The 24284-nt window shown below is 45.0% G+C and overlaps 1 protein-coding gene and 1 long non-coding RNA gene across 3 annotated transcripts in view; one reads left to right on the top strand and one right to left on the bottom strand.

Annotated features, from left to right (window-relative positions):
* Nucleotides 1-17171, bottom strand: part of Anp32b (acidic nuclear phosphoprotein 32 family member B) — a 28898-nt gene extending 11727 nt beyond the window's left edge. The window contains exons 1-3 of one of the 2 annotated variants that reach the window (XM_048337902.1): nucleotides 16799-17171; nucleotides 3705-3854; nucleotides 632-754 (exon numbers count right to left, since the gene is read on the bottom strand). In XM_048337902.1, the coding sequence (XP_048193859.1) occupies nucleotides 632-754; nucleotides 3705-3854; nucleotides 16799-16852 (327 nt within the window). In that variant the 5' untranslated portion in view covers nucleotides 16853-17171. Of the gene's footprint in view, nucleotides 1-631; nucleotides 755-3704; nucleotides 3855-15617; nucleotides 15756-16798 lie in introns of those variants that run through there. The other variant, XM_048337899.1, reaches the window with a different exon arrangement.
* On the top strand, nucleotides 34-1391 carry LOC125345891. The gene is made up of 2 exons (XR_007209811.1): nucleotides 34-435; nucleotides 1192-1391. It is a non-coding gene; the product is annotated as an uncharacterized LOC125345891 (long non-coding RNA).
* Nucleotides 17172-24284: the final 7113 nt, after the last annotated feature.

The following is a 24284-nucleotide window of genomic DNA, read 5'->3' as shown; positions in this document are numbered from 1 at the left end:
CCAAACTCCAAAACCATCTGACTCTGTCCCTACAGTAACGGATTACAGCAGAATTACTATCCTCTCAATTCTTGAATGAGGAAATTTGAGGTCTAGAGAAAAGGAATTTGTCCAAGGTCACACACCAAGTCTACAACCAAGCGACACTTAAAATTTAGCTTTGTTCAAGTTATCTCAATACATTTAAAAAAATCTAAGGAAGATCTTGGGCTTTCCAGGCAAAAATTTTAGGCCATAGTGACAAGACCTAAAGCTTAGTAGTGCTGTCCTTGATTGTCCCACCTACAATTCAGATGTGCTACCCAATAGTTTTTTCCTGTTAATGTACACAAGTTTGGGGTAAAAACTTTAAGACACGTTTAACATTACTGTAAATAGATGAATTTCTAAAAGCACAAAAAGAATAAAGAATTCTCTTTGAAGGATGCCTCCGCAGTATCAGGCAGAAATAATAACTCAGCTGTAGGAATACACATAACTAGAGGTCCTGATCTTTAGAACTGGGACTCCTATAAAAAGCAAAAAAAGTGATCACTGCCTAATGAACTATTATTCCCAAGTATTTCCCCACTATAAATATGAAAATGAAAATGACCAGTAACTCTTAGTTTTCAAACACTCAATTACTTACCAAAGGTTCCAATGTGCTGATATCTTTCAGTTTATTTCCACTTAAGTTTAGATGTGTGAGATTTGGAAGTTTTTCTGCTAACATGTCCAGACCTCCCATGATCCTATTTTCACTGAGCTCAAGCTGCAAAGAAAACACATACAGCATACACACAAATACAGAGAACCATACATCAATAAGGTATTGCAAACAGCAAACCATTAAAAAAAAACAAAAACAAAAAAACCTATTTCTATTGGGTAGAGAACAGTATATGGCCAAGACATTTTTCTACTTTTCTCCCCTCTTCTTTGCAAGTATGAGGACTTGCACTCAGGCCTTGTGCTCTTTTTCAGCCTTCTTGCTCGTGGCTGATGCTTTGCTACAATGAAAACTCTTAAAAGTTGTAATAGCTCTGTACCTGCCAGAAAGGGTACATGGTCTATGCATTCAGAGTGGCTTATCTCCTGTGCCAAGTTTGCACTGACCACTTCAAACACTGGTTCTAGACAATACTGCTCAGAAGGCAATAATAGAAAATAAAATAGCTTCCAGAAATGAACCCATAAAGAACTCTTAAGACCTCAGGAAAGGGGGAGGAGGGAATGGGGCAGTAGTAGAGTATATGCTAGGACAGGCCCTGGGCTTAATTCTCAGCATCAAATTTGACTTTCTTTTTATGCTGGGTAAAAAAGAAAAAGAAACAAGAAAAAAAGAGGGAGAGTTGGGCAATGGCTTCAAGGTTTATGAAACCAGCTCCCTGGAGGCCACTTCTTACAAACAACTGGCACTAATCCTTTACAAGAACCTACTCTAGTTTCTTAGCTGCAGGTCAAGTAGCACAGGCAAAGCAGTATGCCAATGAAGGCATGAGCCTCCCCAAGAAATACTAGGTCCTACAGTGCAAGGAACTGGAGCTTGGAAAGTAGTAAAGAACATCTCCCCCCACCCCCTAGGGTTTGGCCTCAGGGCCTGAGCACTGTTCTTTTTGCTCAAGGCAAGTACTCTGCCACTTGAGGCACATTGCCACTTTCAGTTTTCTTCTGTTTATTTGGTGCTGAGGAATCGAACCCAGGGCTTCATGTATGCTAGGTAAGCACTATACCACTAAGCCACATTCCCAGCCCCAGTAAAGAACATCTAATTCAAGCTCTTTTTGCAGATAAAACAACAACAACAAACCTTCAGGCCTAGAAGCTGATTCCAATTCTCTATTTTTATCTTAAGTGTCAATGGTAATGGTATGGAAACATTACATAGTACTTAAGTGCTAGGCATTATTCAAAGCACTAAAATATCTTACAACTCCACTTGGTAGGTAGAATTGTTGCCTCCACTGACAAATGAGAAAAATGAGTTAAAAAAGACCTAAATGGCCCAAGCCCAAGATCTCACACTGTTATTACACTGGGTGCATAACCTGAATGAAGCCAGACAGCAAAGATTCTAAGAACCCCTGCTCTCTCAACCATGCAATGTATGGAAACTTCATGTGATGAAATCTTTGGCACGTCATAGAACAAGCTACATGACACGGAATAGAGAATCAAGTCACTATCTAGGCTTTTAAAGATGCCAGCCTCCAATAAATAAATATCCAAGCACTAGCTCTGATTTTAGTGAAAATAAAAATGAGAACACTTTTCTTGGTTTGTATTTACATCATGTGGTTAGAATCACACACACACACACACACACACACAATATTATGTCTTTTCAAAGTTAATCTGATGGATAGTATTTACTGGCATGTCCATATTGAATGTATTCATTTAGGAAATGTACGGTAAGTAAACCCTGAGCATTTTCTCAATACTTGTTTCTTTGTAAATAGTCTGTGCTCTAGTGTATGAAGAAGGCATATCAGGTAAGGGGCATTCAATATTCATTTTAAGTATGGTTTCCTCTCATTGGCCCTATGGTGATATGTAATATTTAAAAATTCCAAAAAGATCTGGTCTTCAGTGGCTCACGCCTGTAATCTTAGCTACTCAGGAGGCTGAGATCTGAAGATCTCAGTTCAAAGCCAACTTGGGTAGGAAAGTGCACAAGATCTACACACACACAGAGAAAGATTTAAAAATGGCTCTGTAAGTAATCACACTTCTGAATATATCTGACAGTACACAGATCATGGTATTTCAGGAAATCCTATCAAGTGCTAGAAAAACAACACATAACACACAATGGATCTGCATCAAATTCATGAAGAGATGTGTAACTGGATTAATCAGTTTTCCAAATCACTGATAGTCTATGCAAATTCAAAAGTATTAGGCCTGATCTCTACAGTACTGATATTTAGAAGGGAAAAATCGCTTTCTCATCAGCCCAACTGTGACCTAAAACTCAAAGAAGACTGCTTGAGCACTTATTACCTAAGCAAAGCAAATTGGGGGGAGAGATACAATAAAGAGTATTACTTTTAATTCATGTGCTTAACCAGAGAACAAACCTACCCAAGTCTCCTAGGACTCAAGCTCTAGGAATAGCCTAATCTTCCAAATTAGATTACAAGTTTCTTTTTAAATGCTTTTGTCTAAATAAAAGTTCAACTTAAGTTCCCTAATAAAATGAATGACCAAACAGTGGTGAATTCTGTGAAACGTATAAACTGGTACAAAAAATGGGCTAGGGGCATCTCACTGGTTAAGAGCTATTAAGAACAAGGCCTTGAGTACAAACCCAAATACCACCAAAAAAGAAAAGTTTTCAGCTCTAGAAATCTGGTGCTCTGTGACAAAAACCTCTTAAGTTCTTTTGGTCAATGACAATACATTTCAAATTTCATGGTCAGTAAGTATTACAGAATTAATTTGAATTATCATAGACATAAAACAAAATTAACAAATCACTTATGAAATGATCATCCTCTTTCCAAACATCACCTCAATTATACAAAGAACATTTACAGATGACGAAACAGAACCTTGGAAAACTAGTCTGCAGTCACCCATGGAGGAAGCAACATACCCAGAATCCAACCTGTTATCTGTGCAGGGCTTTCTGCAAAATCAGGTACTCCCTTTACAGGCAAAATGATGTAATTTTCCCCTCAGGTACTTAAAAGTTAGAAACAAAACAAAACACTTACCTTTTTCAATTTAGGTAGCTTGGGGAGATTTGAAACTGCAATCAAGTTTACATTTATTAAACTGAGGAACTCTAAGTTCACAAATTCAGCTGTTAAGCCTTCAATTTTCCCATCATTTGATTTGCAATTGTCCAAGACAAGTTCTCGAACCTGTGGATAACAAAGAATAAAGAGGAAACAAGCTGTCAAAAATACAGAAAAGGTCTGGGGATGGGCTTAATGGTAGAGTGCTTGCCTAGCATGCACGAAGCCCTGGGTACAACTCCTCAGTACCACATAAACAGCAAAGTCTGAAAGTGGCACTGTGGCCCAAGTGATAGAATGCTAGCCTTGGGCAAAAAAAAGCTCAGGGACCATGCTCAGGACCTGAAATCAAGCCCCAGGACTGGTAAATAAATTGTTAAAAATGAAATTTAAAATATGTGACAGATTCAAAGATGAACTGTTAATTCATGATATAAATGATCTATATGCCATGTTATACAACTTAACTTCAGTCCTAAAGATTTAAGTTCTAAGATTTTAAGATTTAAGATGCACAACCTAACTTCAGTTCTAAAGATTTAAGGCTGTTCCTAAATGGCTTTGTGTAACTGCAAATCAGAGTAAAGATACCCATTAAAAGCCCATGCTGGATGTGATCACAGAAAACAGGACAATATTTTTTTCCATCAAGATCACTATTCAAGTTCTGGGTAATGGTTTCCATAAACACACTTTCCAACCCTGCATCTACTAATCCAAAATAAAGACCCATCTTTACATTTGAGAAAGACCATTCTAGAATAGAAAACTGTTAAAACATTAGATTTCTTTTTCAGTCCTTTAGATTTCCTTTTGCAGAATTCAAATCCATCCGAGGGTATCACAGTTGATTCTGAATTCTAATTATTTAGTAGACCATTCTGCAAATCTACGGTAATTCCTATGGTCATTTTTGTTGTGTAACAGTTGACTCAAGGCTTGAATCTTTTAGCACACTTACTTCTACTTACAGTGATGTAAATTACAGTTTTAACTGCCAAAGGCATTCTTGCATAAAGCTATCATGTTTAATTAACAGTATTAAACAAGTACACATATGGGAGATGCTGAAAGTCTAAAAAAGAACAGCAACAAATAACAATGTCTCCGGGGCTGGGAATATGGCCTAGTGGCAAGAGTGCTTGCCTCACAAACATGAAGCTCTCGGTTCGATTCCTCAGCACTACATATATAGAAAAAGCCATAAGTAGCGCTGTGGCTTAAGAGGTAGAGTGCTAGCCTTGAGCAAAAAGAAGCCAGGGACAATGCTCAGGCCTTGAGTTCAAGCCCCAGGACTGAAAAAAAAAAAAAGAAAGAAAAAGAAAAAGAATAATGTCTTTATCCTCCCATACAAATCCAATGATGCTAGTCCAGTAATTGCTAGCAATTATGGTATACACACTGGCTTGGTACTCTCCCATCAATACATAAATGTCTATCTCTTACTACCCTACTTCTTCAGGAGCCTTGGTTTCAGGATGCACACACTTATACCTTTTCCTTCCACTTTGCTAAATACCCCTGGCTCTGTTCTCTCTTTTTTTTCTCACACCAAAAGGTCATCTGTTAACAGAGCCAGGCTATGGAAACAGATACCTGGGGTTCAATCCTGCCTCGACACAACCACCTCTGTCAACTTAGAAAAGTCATTTAACCTTCTTGGGCTTTAGTTTACTAAAAAGGGAGCATAATATTTATCTCAACCTCATGAAATTGTTGTAGACAACAACTCTGGGTCAGATTAAATGCTCAAAACTTAACAACCCCGGGGAAAGGGAACGGGAAATACCAAGAACTTCTGTTGTTTATTTAGCCTGGGCTACAACAGTGACAGCCTGTCTCAAAACCACAACAGCCAAATGCAATTGCCCACCCATCTAAGCAATGTTAAAATGCAATTAAAATACACCCACTTTGATTTAAGAGATTTTCTGTGATTGACAAGGTACCTAAACAGTTATACAGAATAACATTTAACATGCCAAAAGGTTAATAAACAAGGAAGAATTAACTACAAGGTCCCCCCCCCCCCTTACTGCCTTCCAGCTCAGGGAAAAATGCTTCAGGAACAATTAGAAGAAAAAAATACCATAGCAAGCTCAACACAGTAGGGCTGAGGCAGGACTGAATGAGGCCAGCCTTTTGGGTACTTAGCAAGACTGTCTCCAAACAAAAACAAAACCCACAGAGAATCCACATGGAGGTTAGAGCATGCTTACTGAACCAAACAGCAAAATGAGAATCACTGGAGGGAGGGTGAAAGAAAGGCTGTGAAGTGGCTGACACATCATGTTTATTTGCTGGGTATCAAAGATGGTAGAGGGCTGGGAATATGGCCTAGTGGTAAAGTGCTCGCCTCGTATACATGAAGCCCTGGGTCAGTTCCTCAGCACCACATATATAGAAAAAGCCAGAAGAGGCGCTGTGGCTCAAGAGGTAGAGTGCTAGCCTTGAGCAAAAAGAAGCCTGAGATAGTGCTCAGGCCCTGAGTTCAAGCCCCAGGACTGGCAAAAAAAAAAAACACAAAAAAACAAAACAAAACAAAGATGGTAGAGGTCTACGGTTTGAATTTAATAAATGAGAACCTATAAGCCAGGTGTGCCAGTGCACATCTGTGATTCCAGCAATCAGGAGTCTGAGGCAGGAAGATCATAAGGTCCAGACCAACCTAGGTTACAGAGTAGTAGGATCCTGTCTGAAGAAAAAAGAGAACCTCACAGAAATAAGGCGCAGCTTTTGAAAAGGGAACAGAATAAATACCACAAGGAATGCCAAGCTGAAGATGCCCATAGGATGTCCAAGTAAAAATATACAACAGTCCATCAGCACTTGGGTCTGGAGTTGAAGGAGGTCTGCGATGAAGTGCTGTGATTGGAATCATCAGGTAATAGAAAGTGGTAGGAAAGTAAGGGTAGTCAGAATGGATTAAAAAAAAGAAAAAAAAAAAAAAGAAAAAAAGACCGAATAGATTACCCTGTCCCTCTGACCATGTGAGCACAAGCCAAGTCAGTATCTTTGAAACAACACAAACCCTGTCCAGTCACTGAATCTGACGACACTCATATTGAACTTCCTAGCCTCCAGAACTGTGAGGAATTTTATATGCCTATATTACACACACACACACACACACACACACACACACACACACACACACACACCCCTCCTACCTTCTCTTTTGAGACAGAATCAAGACACACAGCCTAGCCTGGAAGACATTTGATTAGAGGTTCAAAGAGACACTGAAAGACATTTGATTAGTGGTCCAAACAGACAAAGGATAAGGCATAAGTAATGAAAAATGATGGGAAAAATTCTAGAAAATGGCCTAAATGTCCATTACTAAGACTTGTTCCTAGAATTTACGTTGGCATGAAAAATGTCTAGAATAGATGCATGACAAAAATGTGTGGACTAGACAGGTTCCTTTTCTTAAAAATACATATATCAGGGGCTGGGTATATGGCCTAGTGGTAGAGTGCTCACCTTGCATATATGAAGCCCTGGGTTCGATTCCTCAGCACCACATATATAGAAAATGGCCAGAAGTGGCGATGTGGCTCAAGTAGCAGAGTGCTAGCCTTGAGCAAAAAGAAGCCAGGGACAGTGCTCAGGCCCTGAGTTCAAGGCCCAGGACTGGCCAAAAAAATTAATAATAATACATATCTCAATAGTCCCTGAAAGTTAAGATGCTCAGAATTTTTTTTTGGGGGGGGGGCTTCTAATTTTGTGACCTTTCTTGATTATGAAAATCTAGTCAGGCACTGGTAAGTCACACCTGTATTTCTAGCTACTCAGAGGCTGAGACCTAGAGGATTAGGGTTTGAAGACCGCTGGGGCAGAAAACTGCAAGACTCCCCCCACTCCCATTTAACTAGCAAAATGGTGAACTGAAGGCGTGGCCTAAGTGGCAGAGCACCAGCTGTGTGCATGCAAGCCAGCCCAGAGTACGAGACTCATTTCAAGTCATGGTACTTGCATGCTCACACACATACCAACAGGTCCTAGAGCCTCACATAATCCTCAGAAGGCTAAGATCCAAGAATCACAGTTCAAAGCCAGACTCTACAGAAATGTCTATAAGACCTTTCTAATTGATCATCAAAAAGTTGGAAATGGGCTGGGTGCTGGTGGCTCAAGCTCATATAATCCTAGCTACTCAGGAGACAGATCTGAGGATCGAGGCCATCCCAGGCAGGAAAACCTGAGACTCTTTTTTTTTTTTTTTTTGGCCAGTCCTGGGCCTTGGACTCAGGGCCTGAGCACTGTCCCTGGCTTCTTCCCGCTCAAGGCTAGCACTCTGCCACCTGAGCCACAGCGCCCCTTCTGGCCACTTTCCATATATGTGGTGCTGGGGAATCGAACGGAGAGATTCATGTGTAGGAGGCAAGCACTCTTGCCACTAGGCCATATTCCCAGCCCAAAAATCTGAGACTCTTATGTCCAATTAACCATCAGAAAACTAGAAATGGCACTGTGGTTCAAAGTGGTAGAGCACTGAACCAAACAGCAGGATGATAATCACTGAAGGGAGGGTGAGAGAAAGGCTATAAAGTGGCTGACACAACATGTTTATTTGCTGGGTATCAAAGATGGTAGAGGTCTACGGTTCAAAGAGTCTAGGGACAGTAGCCAGGCCCTGAGTTCAAGCCCTAGAACAACAAAAGCTGGAAATGAAGCAGGGGCTCAGTGGTAGAGCACCAGCCTTGAGTGAAAAAAGGAACAGCACCAGGTCCAAGTTCAAGCCCTAATACAGGAACGTGCAAAGGAAATCACAAAACCCTAACTATTTGCCTTTTACTTTTTCTCATGGATATCTTTACCATGAGCAAGGGGGAAAAATACATCAGAAGAAATACTCCCAACAACTTAGCCATAATTTTTAAGTAAAATGCATAGTAAAAACAAATGAAGAAGGGCTGGAGGTGCGACACACTCCAATGGTAGAGTACTTTGCACAAACAGAGCAAACATAAGGTTCCAAGTTCAAACTCCAGCAAAGAGAGGGATATGGAGAAGTGGAGGGGAAGAGGGGAGAGGGAAAGACAAAAGGAGCAAGAAAGCCAGGTGTGATGGTGTATGTTAGTAATGCTAGCACTCAGGCAGGTAATTTCAAGTTCCAGACCAGCATGGGTTATATATTGGAAGACTTATTTTTATTTTAATAGAAGAGATAGGGGCTGCAAATGTAGCTCAGTGACAGAGCAATCTACTTTTGGTGGCAGTGGGACAGCTTTTCCTCTGAAGAAAAGACTTAGGTATAGATGCGAGTTTCAAAGTGGGAGAGCAAGGACAACTCACCAGACCTTTAACTCTTTCTACCAAAAAATAACACAATTTATTGGGATGACGGGGCAGAATGGCTACACAGAAAGGGTTCTTCCCTTGACTTTTCCAGGAAAGCTGGGAAAAATGTAAGGAAATGTGCTACCCTCCAGAGAAGAGCTCCAGAAGCACACACAATGAGAACCACTAGAGGATGAGCACAGTAAAGAGCCAGGGAATTACCACACAAAAAGTGGGGCCTCACTTAGGGCTGTGCTCCAAGATAGCAGGTCTGAAAACCCTATCAGTTGACTTCAAGTCTGCTTAAAGTTCTAAGCAGAAGCACAGCACGGTGTTTTGCTCTCAGATAGTTTCGGCATTTGAAGTGGGAGCGATAAAATTCACCTACCCTCTTACTGAAAAATAGATTAACAGAAGTTTAGGTATATGTGTAGCACATATATACACTCAAGTGAGGAACTTTTAAAATTTGAAGTGTGCATATCTGCCTTCCAAGAACAAAAGGAAGGAAGGTCTCCTTTGGGAATAGGTTTCTTTAGGAAGGCATATAAAATTTCTAGAATGATCCATGTTTATTGCTGCACAATTCACAATAGCCAAAATATGGAAACAACCCAGATGCCCCTCCACAGATGAATGGATCCAAAAAATATGGTACCTATACACAATGGAATACTACATAGTGATTAGAAATGGTGCAATATTGGCATTCGCAGGGAAATGGTCAGAACTTGAACAAATAATGGTTTTTTTTGGTTTTTTTTTGGCCAGTCCTGGGGCTTGGACTCAGGGCCTGAGCACTGTCCCTGGCTTCTTTTTGCTCAAGGCTAGTACTCTGCCACTTGAGTCACAGTGCCACTTCTGGCCATTTTCTGTATATGTGGTGCTGGGGAATCGAACCCAGGGCCTCATGTATATGAAGCAGGCACTCTTGCTACTAGGCCCTATCCCCAGCCCCTTGAACAAATGTTAAGAGACAAGCCTAGAACACAGAAAACAAAGGGGCATGATCTCCCTGATATATGACTGTTAAGGTGGGGGGAGGGGTGACAGTAGAGACCAGGTCTGTGAAACCAAAAACTTCTTGTCAAATGGTATTTCCCACATGTTTAGGTCAGCGACCTTACACTATGTAACTAAAACCAAACAACTACTCAACATATAAGGTCAAAAATTGACCTCTCAGTGGATCACAATAGCTCAAAAGCTATGTATGTACATTCATATAAGACTATTGACGACATATTGTCTATTGTCGACATTACATTTAAAGCCCTAGGCGAATTTTCTTCAGCGTAGGCCACGTGGCTATTGTATATGTTCTTGGTACATTGTATATTGTATATATGTCTACCGACCTAGGGAAGGGAAAGAAAAACAGGATGTAAGATATCACCAGTAATGTACACACTGCCCTACTATGTAACTGTACCCTTTTTGCACAACACCTTGTCAAAAAAACTTTTCTTTAATTAATAAATAAAAAAAAACTACCTAACAAAGTTTAGCTGTGAGGGAAGGCATTAAAATAAATGATTTGAGCATGAAAAAAAATTTCTAGAATGAATGAAAAAAAAAAGTGAAATCTTAAACAAGTTATGAGTACTCTTAGAAAAAACACCTAAGAGATTTGTGGTGGATTCATTTTGGGTCTCTGTCCTGGGAGGAGACTGCTTTGGAGAACTTTTAGTTACCATTTCTCTGTATTTTGCTGCTAAGTCAGATAGACTCCAAGTGGAAATCCTTCTGCACTTGTTGAAGCTCAAGTCTTCCATTTATAATTCATCTTTGTAGCTAATTGTGTCTGAGTGGGTCCCCTCAGTGGTATAACTAAGCTTCTCCTCCCATTTAGTCTTGGGTATGAAGTGACCCCCACTATTTTGCAAAGGAGAGAATAGGTTTGGAAGAGGGTGCTAGGGACAGTAAGTGGCCAGTATAATCCCTTCCCAGTCTAGATCAAGAACGAATTAGCAAATCCAATCCAGGGAGAAAGGGCTCAAACCCTGTGTGTCCCAAGCCCTCCCAGGGCTGGTATTTAAGGAGTGAGGTGAAGGCTGAGCAAGCACTCGACAGGTAGCCTGCTAAAAGATAAAATTTGAACTTTGGGGGTCAAGTCCATTCTTCTTCTCATCCCTCCTTCTTCAAATGAACTTTGTTTTCCATAAACATGAATATGGTAAGCATTTAAAGAACTAAAAATACCCATCCCACTTTCTATTTAACTCTTGTATTTGTTCTCTACAGTTTGCAGTAAACAGTACTATTTCCTACTTTTTTCACTGAAAATCTTGAACTACATAGTTCCACAGGCATTTCCCCTCCTGTCTCCAACTTGCCCTCACTTGCCACTCCCTTGCTGCTCAGAAAAAAAAAAAAAAAAAGATCAATTTGCTTAATTGTCTGGGGGTGACTTCCTCCAATTATAGCATGTTTTTGTGATAGGAAAGGGGAAAGGACAGAGGAAACAATTTTTTTCCCCAGAGCTGAGGACCGAACTCGGGGCCTTGCACTCGCCAGGCAGGCACTCTTCTGCTGAGCCAGATCCCCAGCCCCAGGAAACAATTTTTTAATTAAAAACACACGATTACAGTAAGATGATCCAAAATAGAAAAAGCAGTGACATGGACCAATATGCATTCTATTCATAATCTGACTTGAAACTGAAATCCTTTCATACAACAAATTCCTGCAGTTCAATTTCCATCCTTCTGAGCTAATGCTCATATCTTCTACCCTATTATTTTACAAGAATGCTTCCAAAATGACAGTGGAGGGTGTGGGGGAGATTCAGTGGTAGAGCACATTGCCTAGCATTTGCATTTGTGAGGTTCAATCCTTAGCACCACTATGTGGAAACACATACAAAAACACACATCCACAAATGAAGTAAAACCACAAAATGACAAAAATGTGACCAGGCAGGGCTGGGAATAAGGCCTAGTGGTAAGGTGTTCGGTTTGTATACACGAAGCCCTGGGTTCGATTCCTCAGCACCACATATATAGAAAAAAGCTGGAAGTGGCACTGTGGCTCAAGTGGCAGAGTGCTAGCCTTGAGCAAAAAGAAGCCAGGGACAGTGCCCAGGCCCTGAGTTCAACCCCCAGGACTGGCAAAACAACAACAAAAAACCCACACAAAAATGTGTCCAGGCAGCAGAAATGCTTGTAAGAGTGAAGGAGCACCTGCATAGCCTCCTGGTATGTCGAGAACAAAACTCCAGAAGCAATTTGGCAGGAAAAGAACAGTTAACAACCTAAAGGAATGGTTAAATTGTGGCTTTTTTATAGTAACATTGACACTAAAAAGGAGCCTATATGATATTAAACAACAGAAACATGTTATTTTTAATTTTTTATTATACAGATGATGTGCAGAGGAGTTAACAGTTACAAAAATCAGGTAATGAGTACATTTCTTTTTGGACTATGTTCACTCCTTCCCTCCTAGTTTGTTTCCCCTTCCATCCCACCCACAAGTTCATTTTCAGCATAGTGCACAGTCACAGTATTATTTTTTAAGGCTTATAAACAAGTATGATCCAAAAGTTTGGATCATACCAAAATGTATACAAGGCTAGATAAGCATGTATGATTTCTATTTTCTTCTTTTTGATTAACCGCATCTGCTATTTTTTGCTTATTTGTATAACAAAGGTATACTATTCGTATGAAAAGAAAAACAGTTGCCATGCAACCAATTATAACATCCAATATAAGAACTCAAAATTAGGGGGCTGGGAATATGGGCTAGTGGCAAGAATGCTTGCCTCCTATACACAAAGCCCTAGGTTCAATTCCTCAGCACCACATATATAAAAAAAAAGGCCAGAAGTGGCACTGTGGCTCACGTTGGCAGAGTGCTTGCCTTGAGCAAAAAGAAGCTCAGAGACAGTGTTCAGGCCCTGAGTTCAAGCCCCAGGACTGGCAAAAAAAAAAAAAAAAAAAACACTCAATACATGCCAAAAGTTGGGAGAAATGTCAAAAAAGATGCAAGCCAAGCAAATCTAACTGTCCCCCACATCAAACAGAACTAAAGTAGCAGTACTGTATACCACAGCAAGTACACTCATGCTCAGTTCACAGATCTTCTTAACCTCAGAAACTACTTGGTTTTCTAACTTTGAATGGGACCATAAAGAGCATTAGTATGAAGGCAAGCAGACCACAGGTACGTTTAAAGAGCTACTCATGACAGAGCTGCATGTGCATGTAATGGAACGATGAGAACCTCATGGTGAAGAGCAGGTATTCTTTTCTAATCTTGGAGCACAACTAAATTTGGCTTATAACTGGCCACTGCTAGTGTCTGTCTCACCTTACTGACAATACAATACTACCAATTTCCATCGTACTGTAAAATTTATTATCAGAGAAGTAACTGAGAACACACACTGAGTTACATTCCCAGCCAGTGCTAGCTTTTATATCAAATGATTCCTAGGAGATATGTGTAGCTCTAGAGATCTCTGGGTTTAACCCACAGTTGTGAGAGTAGGCGTGGACGGATGGATAGACACACACACATTCTCTTGTTCTTACCTATTAGAATGTATGTATGTATGTTTGTATGTATATAAGTGTGTGTGTATAAACAGAACCTGTAGCAGTGGCCTTTGAATTGTCCAAAAAGCATAAGGCAAATATTAAGAAATGCAACCTGTTCAAACTTCAAATAAAACGAAAATGCTGTGAAACACACACCAAAGTCCATTTGGTCTTAAAACTATGTAAGTTAAAAAAAAAAAATCACCCCCCCATCACAGAATAAGCTGGCAATGCAATGCAAATCAAGTATAATGCCACCCCAGGCTACATAGTGAAAGATCCTTACCTAAAAGAAAAGGAAAAGAAACCCATTATATAAGATATGATAGTCATGCCCTATACTCCAGTCTAGGGTCCATACCACCAACAGTACAAGTACAATCCACGGGAAAATGCTATCTTATGGTCTCCCCAAATGAAAATATTTAAATTTAGGGAGTTGTAGCAGACAGAGCAGACTGACAATGATTAACAATTTTTGCAGTCTACAACATATCCCTGCATGTAACACCTAAAGTTCCACATGATTAGCTTATTTTCAAGGTGCCATCTCAAAAATTTCATTTGCCTTAAGGAAGATACTTGTGCAAGACAGGAGGGATACGTAATAAGACTGTGTCAAAAACAAAAACCGAAGTATCTCTCTACCTCCGTCCTCCAAAAAGCTGTTTTAGCTGGGTACAGTGACTTAAGCCCAATTCTAGGTTAAGTAAGAAGAGTAGATTGGATTGCTTGCTGGCCAGCCCAAGCATTTGAGAGACTTCATGTCAATGGTTGTGTGTCTGTCACTCCAAGGACAAATGGAAACACTTATGAAAGTGCAGGCAGACCTTGGCTATATAAAGCAAGATCCTGTCTTGAAAAGATGGGGGGGGGGCCTGGGAATGTGGCTTAGCGGTAGAGTGCTTGCCTAACATGCATGAAGCCCTGGGTTTGATTCCTCAGCATCACATACACAGAAAAAGCCACAAGTGGCGCTGTGGCTCAAGTGGCAGAGTGCTAGCCTTAAGCAAAAAGAAGCCAGGGACAGTGCTCAGGCCCTGAGTCCAAGCCCCAGGACTGGAAACACCTCCTCCCCCCCCCCCATAATGGCTGGCAGGGTGGATCAAGTGGAATCCCAGTATAAGGAATAGTGTTTTGTTGCCTTTCTTTCTTTTTTTTTTTTTTTAAAGATAAGAGGTCTCCCAATTGAGCACCTGCCACTAGGTTCATCCCTCTTCAGAAACTGTACTATTTCATACCCTTGGCAATCTTCCATCATTCTAAGGTCCTCAAACCACCACTACTGAGGAGGTCCCCAGGGTTTAAAAGCCAGGGCATGTTTTCCCAGGCTCTGGGGCACCTCGTGGGGCAGCCAACTATTTCACCAGCAGTGCTGTCCAATGCAGCCTCCACCAAACCACTTGTTGCTTTGGGAGCTAAATGTGTTTAACACCAGGACCCACAAAGGGTATTTACTTTTCATTCACCAGTCGGCGTGACTCCAGCCTGTCTTCGGCAAGGTTCAGGTTTAGCGTGAAAGGCAAACACCTGTCCATGCACAGGTCATGTCAGTTCACACACCTTAAACACACACGCTGGAATCGGCCAGACAGGCGTCCCCCCCCCACCCGCGAGAACCCCGCGTTTTAACAAACCTACAAACGTCCTAAAGATTAACTCGTTTTTAAGCACCCCCCCCCAAGTCCCACACCGTGTACTTCTTCTCAAGGGAACGTGGGCTAAATTTAGTTACTCGATATTCTACGTGGAAGAGTCTGGAAGGAGCAGGTCCTGGTGGTGGGAACACACCTCCTCTTCCCGGGAGAGGCGGGTTTACCATTCAAGGCACGAGCACGTGGCGGGCACAAAATGTCTGACTGACGGGCGGAAGGGCGCGTGCCGGAGAAGCCCGGCGCCGCCGTCCCGGGACCGGCGGGCGGGCGGCCCTCGATCCTCGGAGGCGGCCGGCCGCCCCACGTGGCGGGGCGCGCTCCAGGCGGCGGGCGAGGACACAAAGCCCCGGCCGCGCACGCCCGGATCCACCCGCGCAAGTTCCCAACTTGTTAACCACGGTCACCTGCCGAGGCGGAGCGTGGCCTCCGGCTAGCCGGGGCGGCGGGGGACTCTGCGGGATTCCTCGCGACCGGGGGCGCCGGTCGCCCGAGAGGGGTCCGCCCGCCCCGTCGCCTCCCATGCGCGCCGCGGCCGACCGCAGAGGCCGCCGGCCTCCGTGGCCCTTTAAAGAGGAGGGGGCTGGCGACGCGCCCGCCAGGGGACAGAGCGGCGGCAGGAGGGGGGGGGGGCGCCACGACTAACCGGCGGAGCGGTGACCAGGCCGGGACTCGGCGCGGGGCGGCCGGCGGGCAAGGCCGGCTCACCAGGCGGAGGAAGACGGCGCCCGCCAACATGGCGCTGTGGCGCGCCCCGGTGGCGCGCGGAGCCGCGGCCCGCCCACACCGAGGGGCCGGCCTCGCGGGCAGAGCCCCGGGCTCCGCCGCCGCCGCTGCCGCGCGGGGGAGGGCGAAGCCCGAGCCTCCACCGCCGCACCTGGCGAACCCAGCCGAGCCTGGACAAGGCTGGAGAAGGGAAGGCCGAAGGCGGAAGGAGAGCGAGGCGAATGGGGGCGAGGACAAAGTTTTATTTTTAGGCTTGAAAAAAATGGCGGGAACTGCATCCTTTTTTCAAACTTGGCCTCGGGAGGGGCGGCCGTTGCGCCACCGCCGCCGCCAGGCCCGCCCCTCCCCCGCTCCGCGCCAGGCCGCGCCCGCCCCGGCCCCGCGCCACGGGGGTCCGCGCCCCCCACCACCTCCAGGGACAACCTCCCCTCCCCCGCCGGGCTCGGGCCCAGCCGCCCGCCCGCGCTCTTCCCCGCGGGGCCCGGGCGTTCGGAACCCCGGCAGGGCCGGCCTCCGCCGGGCCGCGCATCCCAGGAGGCTGCAAATATGGCTCCCAGCGTTACACAACCTCGGAGCCCGCCCTCGCCGCGGGCCACGCGCGCCCGCGCGCTTGGCGGGCGAGAACCCGGCGGGCGAGCACCTCAAAGTTTGCTTCCCCCAGCCGCCCGCCCGCTTCCCCGCGGGCGCCAAAGAGTTAATGCCCGCGCGCGCGCTCCCCCCCTCCGCGCCCGCCCGCCCGCCCGCTCGCCCGCCTTCCCCGTCCGAACGGCGAGCTGCGCCTTCCCCGCGGCCCGCGCCCCGCAGGTGGCCACCATTACGTGCAAGTCATCGAGGGCGCGGGCGCCCGAGGGGCTGCACTTACGGCGGCCGGGGTCTGGTTCCTCAGCTCCAGGTGGATCCTCTTCTTCATGTCCATGTTCCCTCGTCCCCCCTCTTCAAACTTAACTTTCCGCGGCGGGGGCGGAGGGGGGAGAGGCGTCCCGGCCTGCGCGGCGAGGGCCGTCGGAAGGGGTCTGCGGGCGGCGGCGGCGCGTGGCGCGTTCCCGAGCGCAGGGCGGCGTGCGGGCGAGCGGAGCCCCGGGAGCCAAGTTACTCGCGGGAGCGGAGAGAAACCATGGAGGGAAAAGGGGGCTGGAGCGCGGCGCTGGCCTCACTACCGCCGCCCCCGGCCGCGGCCCCGCACTGCGCTTAAACCTGCGACGCGGCGCGGCGACTGCTCGGCTGCCCTCGGCCTCGTGCAGCGCGGCTCGGCTCACCCGCGGACGCCGCAGCCGGGACGGGCGGGGAGGCGGGGCGGGGCGGGGCAGGGGCTGCGGAAGGCGCGGCCGGGAGCGGAGCCGCCTCCCCTCCGCCCCCTCCTCCCTCTTCCTTCCTCCTCCCACCTCCCTCCCAGCCCCTTCGTCCCTTCTCTTACCCCCGCCCCCTCCTCCTTCGCCGCCGCCGCACGTGGGGCGGCTGATGTAAGCGCTTCCTCCGGCCCTCCTTCCACCCCCCCCACCCCCGACCCCGCTGTACCCGACGGTGGCGGGAGCTGGGCCGAGTCTATTCGCGGAGACTCGCCCGCGCCGGCGTGGCGAGCGGGGGCTTTGGGGGTCGCTCCCGCCAGCCCGGCACCGTCTGGGGTCGGCGGTCCGTGGCCGGTGGACGTCGGATGTGGCCCTACAGAAACCCATCCCGGACAGTCGGCGCGGCCGAGTCCCACGGGGTGGCGCCGGACGGAGTTGGCCTGGGACCCCAGCAGTCCCGGCCCCTTTGCCCAAAGCCCAACAAAGCGAAGGAAACCGCTTTCTTTTTTTTTTTTTTTTTTTTTTTTGTCAGTGTTGGGGCTTGAACTCAGGGTCTGGGCGCCGTCCCTGAGCTCCTTTTGCTCCAGGTGAATGCTCTGACCACCTGGAGCCACCGCTTGAGACGGCTCATGGGAGCTAAGAGCCTCCCGTGCTGCCTGGGCTGGCGTAGAATCCAGACCCTCAGACCTCAGCCTCCTGAGTAGCTGGGGTTATAAACCCGACCCTCCGACCCCTGGCAACAATTTGCATTTCTAATGGAACCTGTGGTTTCCACACCGGGGGGAGATCTGCAAGGGGCATCCCGGGGAGGTGTGCAAATTCTCCCAGCTGGCAACTTTTGTCATGGTGAGCCTTCTGAGGTCCCTGGGGGTCACCGAGTTAACGTTCTGTTCTGCTTAGAGTTAGTAAATACTGATTTCTAGTAGTGATTGGAGGCCCTGAAAATGCACAATCAGAGGAAAACTTAAAAAATCCTGTGCGATAACCTCAAGTTAATGAAGAGTTAAAGGAGCTCACATTTTCCCATTCACCTCAGTGGCAGCCAAATATCCCAAACTTAGTTTTAAACCAATGACCACTTTAAAAATACTGAATGAATTAACATTCCAAGACAAAGGAAAGTTTTAAAAAGGAATATGGGTAAAAGAGAAAAAGAATAGTGTGTGGCTTCTGACTCCTGTCACAGATGAGGGACTTGCTTCAAGCTGCACAGTTACAAATGATCTGTAACAACAGGGCTCTGGAGACTATGCTTGAAGCTTTTAATTTTGTTTAATTTTGTACTGGACATGGGCACTGCCCCTGAGCATTTTTATTCAAGGCTAGCGCTCTACCGTTTGAGCCATAGCTCCCCTTCTAACGTTTTTTTGTTGGTTAATTTGAGGTAAGAGTCTCACAACTTTTCCTTTCTGGGCTGGCTTCAAAACAATCCTCAGATCTCAGTCTCCTGTGTAGCTAGCATTACAGGTGTGAGGCACTTGATTTATTCCTGAAGCTTCTACAAAATTACTAGGCGGCTCCAAACAGGCCCTAGGGGTTTGATTTACTGTTTCCCAAACAACCTTATGTAGTAGGTGATGTTTTAATCATTGTGCATGTGAGGAGCTAAAGTTCAGGTACCTTAAGGTAGAGCTTGGGTTCAGACCCACATAGATATTGGGAACGCTGCCAAATTTCTACTCCACCAGCAAGTAGTCTGGATTGGTACAATAGGTTAGGAATCATTGCAGAGAGCTTTTAATACCAGACAGTATGCAGGTGTCCTCTTACAGATAAAGAGACACTAAAGGAGCCCAGAATGTGACAGACAGCTGGGTCTGTCCTGGAGAGTAGTGACCTGTGGCTTATAAGGCAAGGAAGCCGGTGTCCTGAGGATAGCACCCCAGGTGGAAAAGTCTTAAGGACTAATCCTGAGACTTTGTTTTCTCTTTATGGCTAACTCTCAGGTTCTTAGCTCCCCAGATAAGTGTATGTTGCATAAGAAAAAGCTACAAAGCAATTAATAAACATAGCCACAATATACAGCCAATAAAAAGAAAGCAAAGGAGCTAAAGGAGGGGAGACTACAGACCCAGCACTGTGCTTTCTCACACAGCCGGTGCTGGCATGCACCTCTGTGAACAAAGAGCATGTGTTCCAGTGACATGCTTCTTTGTCAGGGGCTTCACTGCCAGAGGCATAAATAACACAGGCAGAACAGGGTGTGTCTCACTGCCCTCCCAACTACTATGGGACTGTCAGTCCACAGGCCTGAACAGGCTGTTGTCACAGGGCCTGGTTTGGAATATTGCTGTGCTTACTATTATTCTTGTGTGTGCATATGTGTGTGTGAGGAAGATGTGGAATATATAATTGTGTCTAATCTGCAATTATTATCTTATTCACGGATGTACAGATTTGAATAAGGGCTGGAAGAAAAGGTGAAAATGACTTTGTTTAGGAGACTGAACTGTGGAAAGATTTCTTTTTTTACTTCCATTGATGTTAGTGTTCGAAGTGTCAAGCAATTCCAGGTCATGGCATCCCTCTGAGTCTTTTGTTTTGTTTTGTGTGCCAGTCCTGAGGCTTGAACTCAGGGCCTGAGCACTGTCCCTGGCTTGTTGCTCAAGGCTAGCACTCTACCAATTGAACCACAGCGCCACGTCTGTCCTTTTCTATATATGTGGTGCTGAGGAATTGAACCTAGGGCTTCATGTATACAAGGCAAGCACTTTACTACTAGGCCATATCCCCAGCCCCCCCCCCTTTGAGTCTTAAAACTGTCCATTAGTGTGTTTGTGTGCGTGTGCGTGTGTGCATGTATGTGTATTTCAACAAACTCTAAAATGTCTGAGGAGAACACTGAGCTACTTTGTAATTGTAGCAGCTCACCACAAATCATCTAATGACTAGTCTTCTACAAACATTGTAGTTGTGGACAGACTTTAATAAATGTGAAGATGGAAGTAGCCTGCTTAACAATTGGTTTAACTGGTTTTATAGCCACTTTAACAGAACGGGCATGTTTCTCTTTCATAGACATTACTTCTGATACAGAATATAGAGTAAGGAAATCATTACGCTTCAAAAAAAACTTCTCCAGGGCTGGGTATAGCCTAGTGGCGAGAGAGCTTGCCTTGTATACATGAGGCCCTGGGTTCGATTCCCCAGAACCACATACACAGAAAATGGCCAGAAGTGGCGCTGTGGCTCAAGTGGCAGAGTGCTAGCCTTGAGCAAGAAGAAGCCAGGGACAGTGCTCAGGTCCTGAGTCCAAGGCCCAGGACTGGCCAAAAAACAAAACAAAACAAAAAAACTTCTCCTATACACATGTGTAAGAACACTGGTAAGAATAAATCTCCCCATTTCTGAATTGTAGCTATGGCTTCAGTGGTAGATCATTAGCATGGAGCAAAAAACCTAAGAGGCAGTGTCCAGGCTTAGTTCAAGCCCCAGTAACAGCACAAAACAGTACACACACACACACACACATACACACACACACACACACATACACGGAGAAATAGAAAATATAGACACATGTTAATATTTGTCAAGTCTGTGAAAGCTTGTAATTCAATATCTAAAATTACTTAATAACTTTTTAAAGTTTTAAAAAAGCTCACCATTTCTGCAACCTGATGTGGGCACCTCTGCTGTGGCAGCTGGGGAATAAGTGATAGTCATTGAAGATCCAACTTCTAAGCTGGGTATGTGGCTCATGTCTGTAATCCTAGCTACTCAAGAGGCTGAAATCGGAGGATCAAGGTTCAAAGGCAGTCCAGGCAGGAAATCCAGTCCATGAGACTCTTATCTCCAATTAACCAACAAAAGAAACGGAAGTGGAGCTGTGGCTCAAGTGGTAGAGCACTAGCATGAGCAGAAAAGCTCAGGGGACAGTGCCCGGGCCTTGTTCAAGCACAGACCTGTTCAAGTCTGGCAGACAAGAACAAAAGACATCTCAGCTCCACTGTGAACTCATTCACTTATTTCTAGATGATAAGAATTAGGAGGAGGAAGCTCAGGGCCATCTTTAAAACATAGTAGGTGCACTGCAAATTTGTGTTATGTTGAAAATAATGTCACATGTACTAAAAATGGCCATCTAGGCAGCTTAGATTGCTGAGAGGAAGCAGCAAATAGGTGTAAACAAAAACCCAAACACCAAACTAAGGAATGAGGGCTTATTATTTTCCATGTGGTGGAAACAGAGCAGTGTTTTGACCTGAAGTGTGCAAGCAGCTCTGGTTCCATTAAAAACCCTTGTCAGAGGGAAAGGGTGACATTGTCTAAAAAGAAATGTACCCTACCTAAGTTATACAACTACAACCCCTTTGTATATCATCTTTTTTTTTTTTGGCCAGTCCTGGAGCTTGAACTCGGGGCCTGAGCACTGTCCCTGGCTTCTTTTTGCTCAAGGCTAGCACTCTGCCACTTGAGACACAGTGCCACTTCTGGCCTTTTCTATATATGTGGTACTGAGGAATCAAACTCAGGGCTTCATGTATGTGAGGCAAGCCCTCTTGCCGTTAGGCCATATTCCCAGACCCTGTACATCATTTTTATAATAACAATTTTAAAAAGTTTAAATAAAAACCCTTGTCAAAGGAACCAGATTCTTTTCTCCACTCAAATTAGGCATAGGTATCAGGCCTTCCTGCAAGAGAGAGCTACCAAGAGTCAGGTCTAAAGCTGGGTACCAGCGGTTCATTCCTGTCTGTAATCCTAGATACCCAGGAAACAGATCTGAGGATTACAGTTCAAACTGGCAAGAAAGTCTATGTGACTCTTATCTCCATTAAATTACTCAGAAAAATCTGGAAGTGGCACTGTGGCTCAGGTGGTAGAGCACTAGCATTGAGCACACAAAGAGGCTAAGGGACAGCACCCAGGCCCTGAGTTCAAGATCTAGTTCTGGCCAAAAATAAAAGTCAGGTCTAATCATAGCTGTCTTGATGCCAAGAATTGTGTTTGCGATACTCATGTACACTGAGTCTCAGTCAATCCTGACCACTCCCTGCAACAAGACAATTCTGTTTTTGATGTTAGGAAAAAGTGCAGCAAAGCCAAGTGGGTTTACTAGAATTCAGAGAGCTAGTGAGAAGCTGGATTTATCCATCATTAAGGACTCATTCCATTTGTTCTCACTGCTCTGATCCACTAGTTCTTATAAATTCATAAATGCTTCCTAACAAACTTTTCCCCCCTACTTTAAGAATATTTATAGCCTGGGCATGTAGTAGAGTTTTCAGTATAGAGTGTGTGCCTACAGAGTCTACAAGGCTCAAGGTTCCATTCCCACCACACACATACATACACACACACACACACACACACACACACACACACACCATGCTTATTTTGTGTAAGATAAAAACAGGAAACAAAACAGAAAAATTAAATTCCAACCCTTAAGATATAATCACCATTAAGATACACAGAGATACAGATATAGTTACACACACACACACACACACACACACACACACATGCGCTTGCCAGGTATAGTGACCCAAGACTTTAATCCCAGCTACTCTGAAAGCAGAGATAAGGAGAATCACAATTTGAAGCCAACAGGTGGAAAAGTTAGTGAGATTCCCATATCAACCAATAGCTGGGTGTCAGTGACTCACGCCTGTCATCCCAGCTATCTAAATGGCATAGTCATCAAATAGGAAGATTTCAGTCCAGGCTTACCTGGGCAAAAACTTGAGATCCTATCTGAAAAATAATCAAAGCAAAAAGGACTGGGGTGTAGCTCAAGTGGCGGGACACCAGCCCAGCAATTGTAAGGCCCAGAGTTGCAATTCCAGTAATGCCCCACCTAAAGATGTGTGTCCTTGGAGCTTTTCTCTCTGTACTACACATACTTTTATAATATGAAAAGGAATATGGGTAGAAGGGAAAAAAGGGTTAAGAAAGAGTGAAAGGGTGAACTTGATCAAAGTACATTATAACATATATGAAGTCCCTCTGTAAAATTAATACTCTTAATAAAATTCGCTTACAGGACAAAATAAAAAGTAAATGATTGCTGGGCCCAATTGCTTACACCTGTAATTCTAGCTACTCAGGAGACTGAGAACAGAGGATCACTGTTCAAAGCCACCCAGGCAGAAAAGTCCATGAGACTCATATCTCTACTAAAGTAGTGCTGTGGCTCAAGTGGTAGAGCACTAGCCTCGAGCCCAAATGCTCAGGGACAGTGTCCAGACTGAGATAGAGGATTTTTTTTTAATCTTCAGCCAACTATCAGAAAACTGGGAGTAGAGGTGTGGCTAAATAGCCAAGCCCCAAGCCCAAGGCTCTCCCTGAGGTCAGGCAGAATCCCAATCCACCCCTGCTCCAGGTCATTGCCTCCTCTGTTAGGAGAGAAGGGCTTGCTAATAACCATTGTAAGTTTGGACTCGTACAGGGGCAGGCTAGATCAGGCTTTGATTGACAGTCTTTGGTCTTGTGAGGAATATGGGACATGTTCCTGAGCTAGACTGGAAAATAGCTGTGCATCCCCTTCTCCATGATTAGTTGGCATCACTGCCATCTGGAGTGTCTCTACCACACAGGGATTGTCTTGTCCACACAGAACCAAGGCCCCTCCAAAATCAGACCCCTCATCCTGCTGACGAACATCACCATCTGTTCCCTAGCCAGGAGCCCTTGGTGGGCAGGCTGTGTCCCTCACTCTGGACCCTCCCACCACGGAGAGATGCACCAGTCTCTTGCTTGAGAAAGGTCAAATTTCTAAATACCTTCTAATTCTTTCTCAAAAACCAGGGCAGCCAGGCAACTACTTAAACAAATAGAAGATAATCTGTTGTAGGCCAAAAATGGTTCATTTTTTTTTTCAATTTAAATCCCCAACATTAAAAAAAAAAAATGTAGCCAGCACTGGTGGCTAACACCTATAATCCTAGCTACTCAGGAGGCTTAGATCTTTGGATCACAGTTCAAAGCCAGCCTGGTCAGGAAAGTCCATGAGACTTTTTTTTTTTGCCAGTCCTAGGCCTTGGACTCAGGGCCTGAGCACTGTCCCTGGCTTCTTTTTGCTCAAGGCTTGCCACTTGAGCCACAGCGCCACTTCTG

Source organism: Perognathus longimembris, chromosome 1 (genome assembly GCF_023159225.1).
Source record: "Perognathus longimembris pacificus isolate PPM17 chromosome 1, ASM2315922v1, whole genome shotgun sequence".
Taxonomy (NCBI): domain Eukaryota; kingdom Metazoa; phylum Chordata; class Mammalia; order Rodentia; family Heteromyidae; genus Perognathus; species Perognathus longimembris.
Note: the sequence above shows the minus strand (reverse complement) of the source record. Positions and strands in the feature narration are given on the sequence as shown.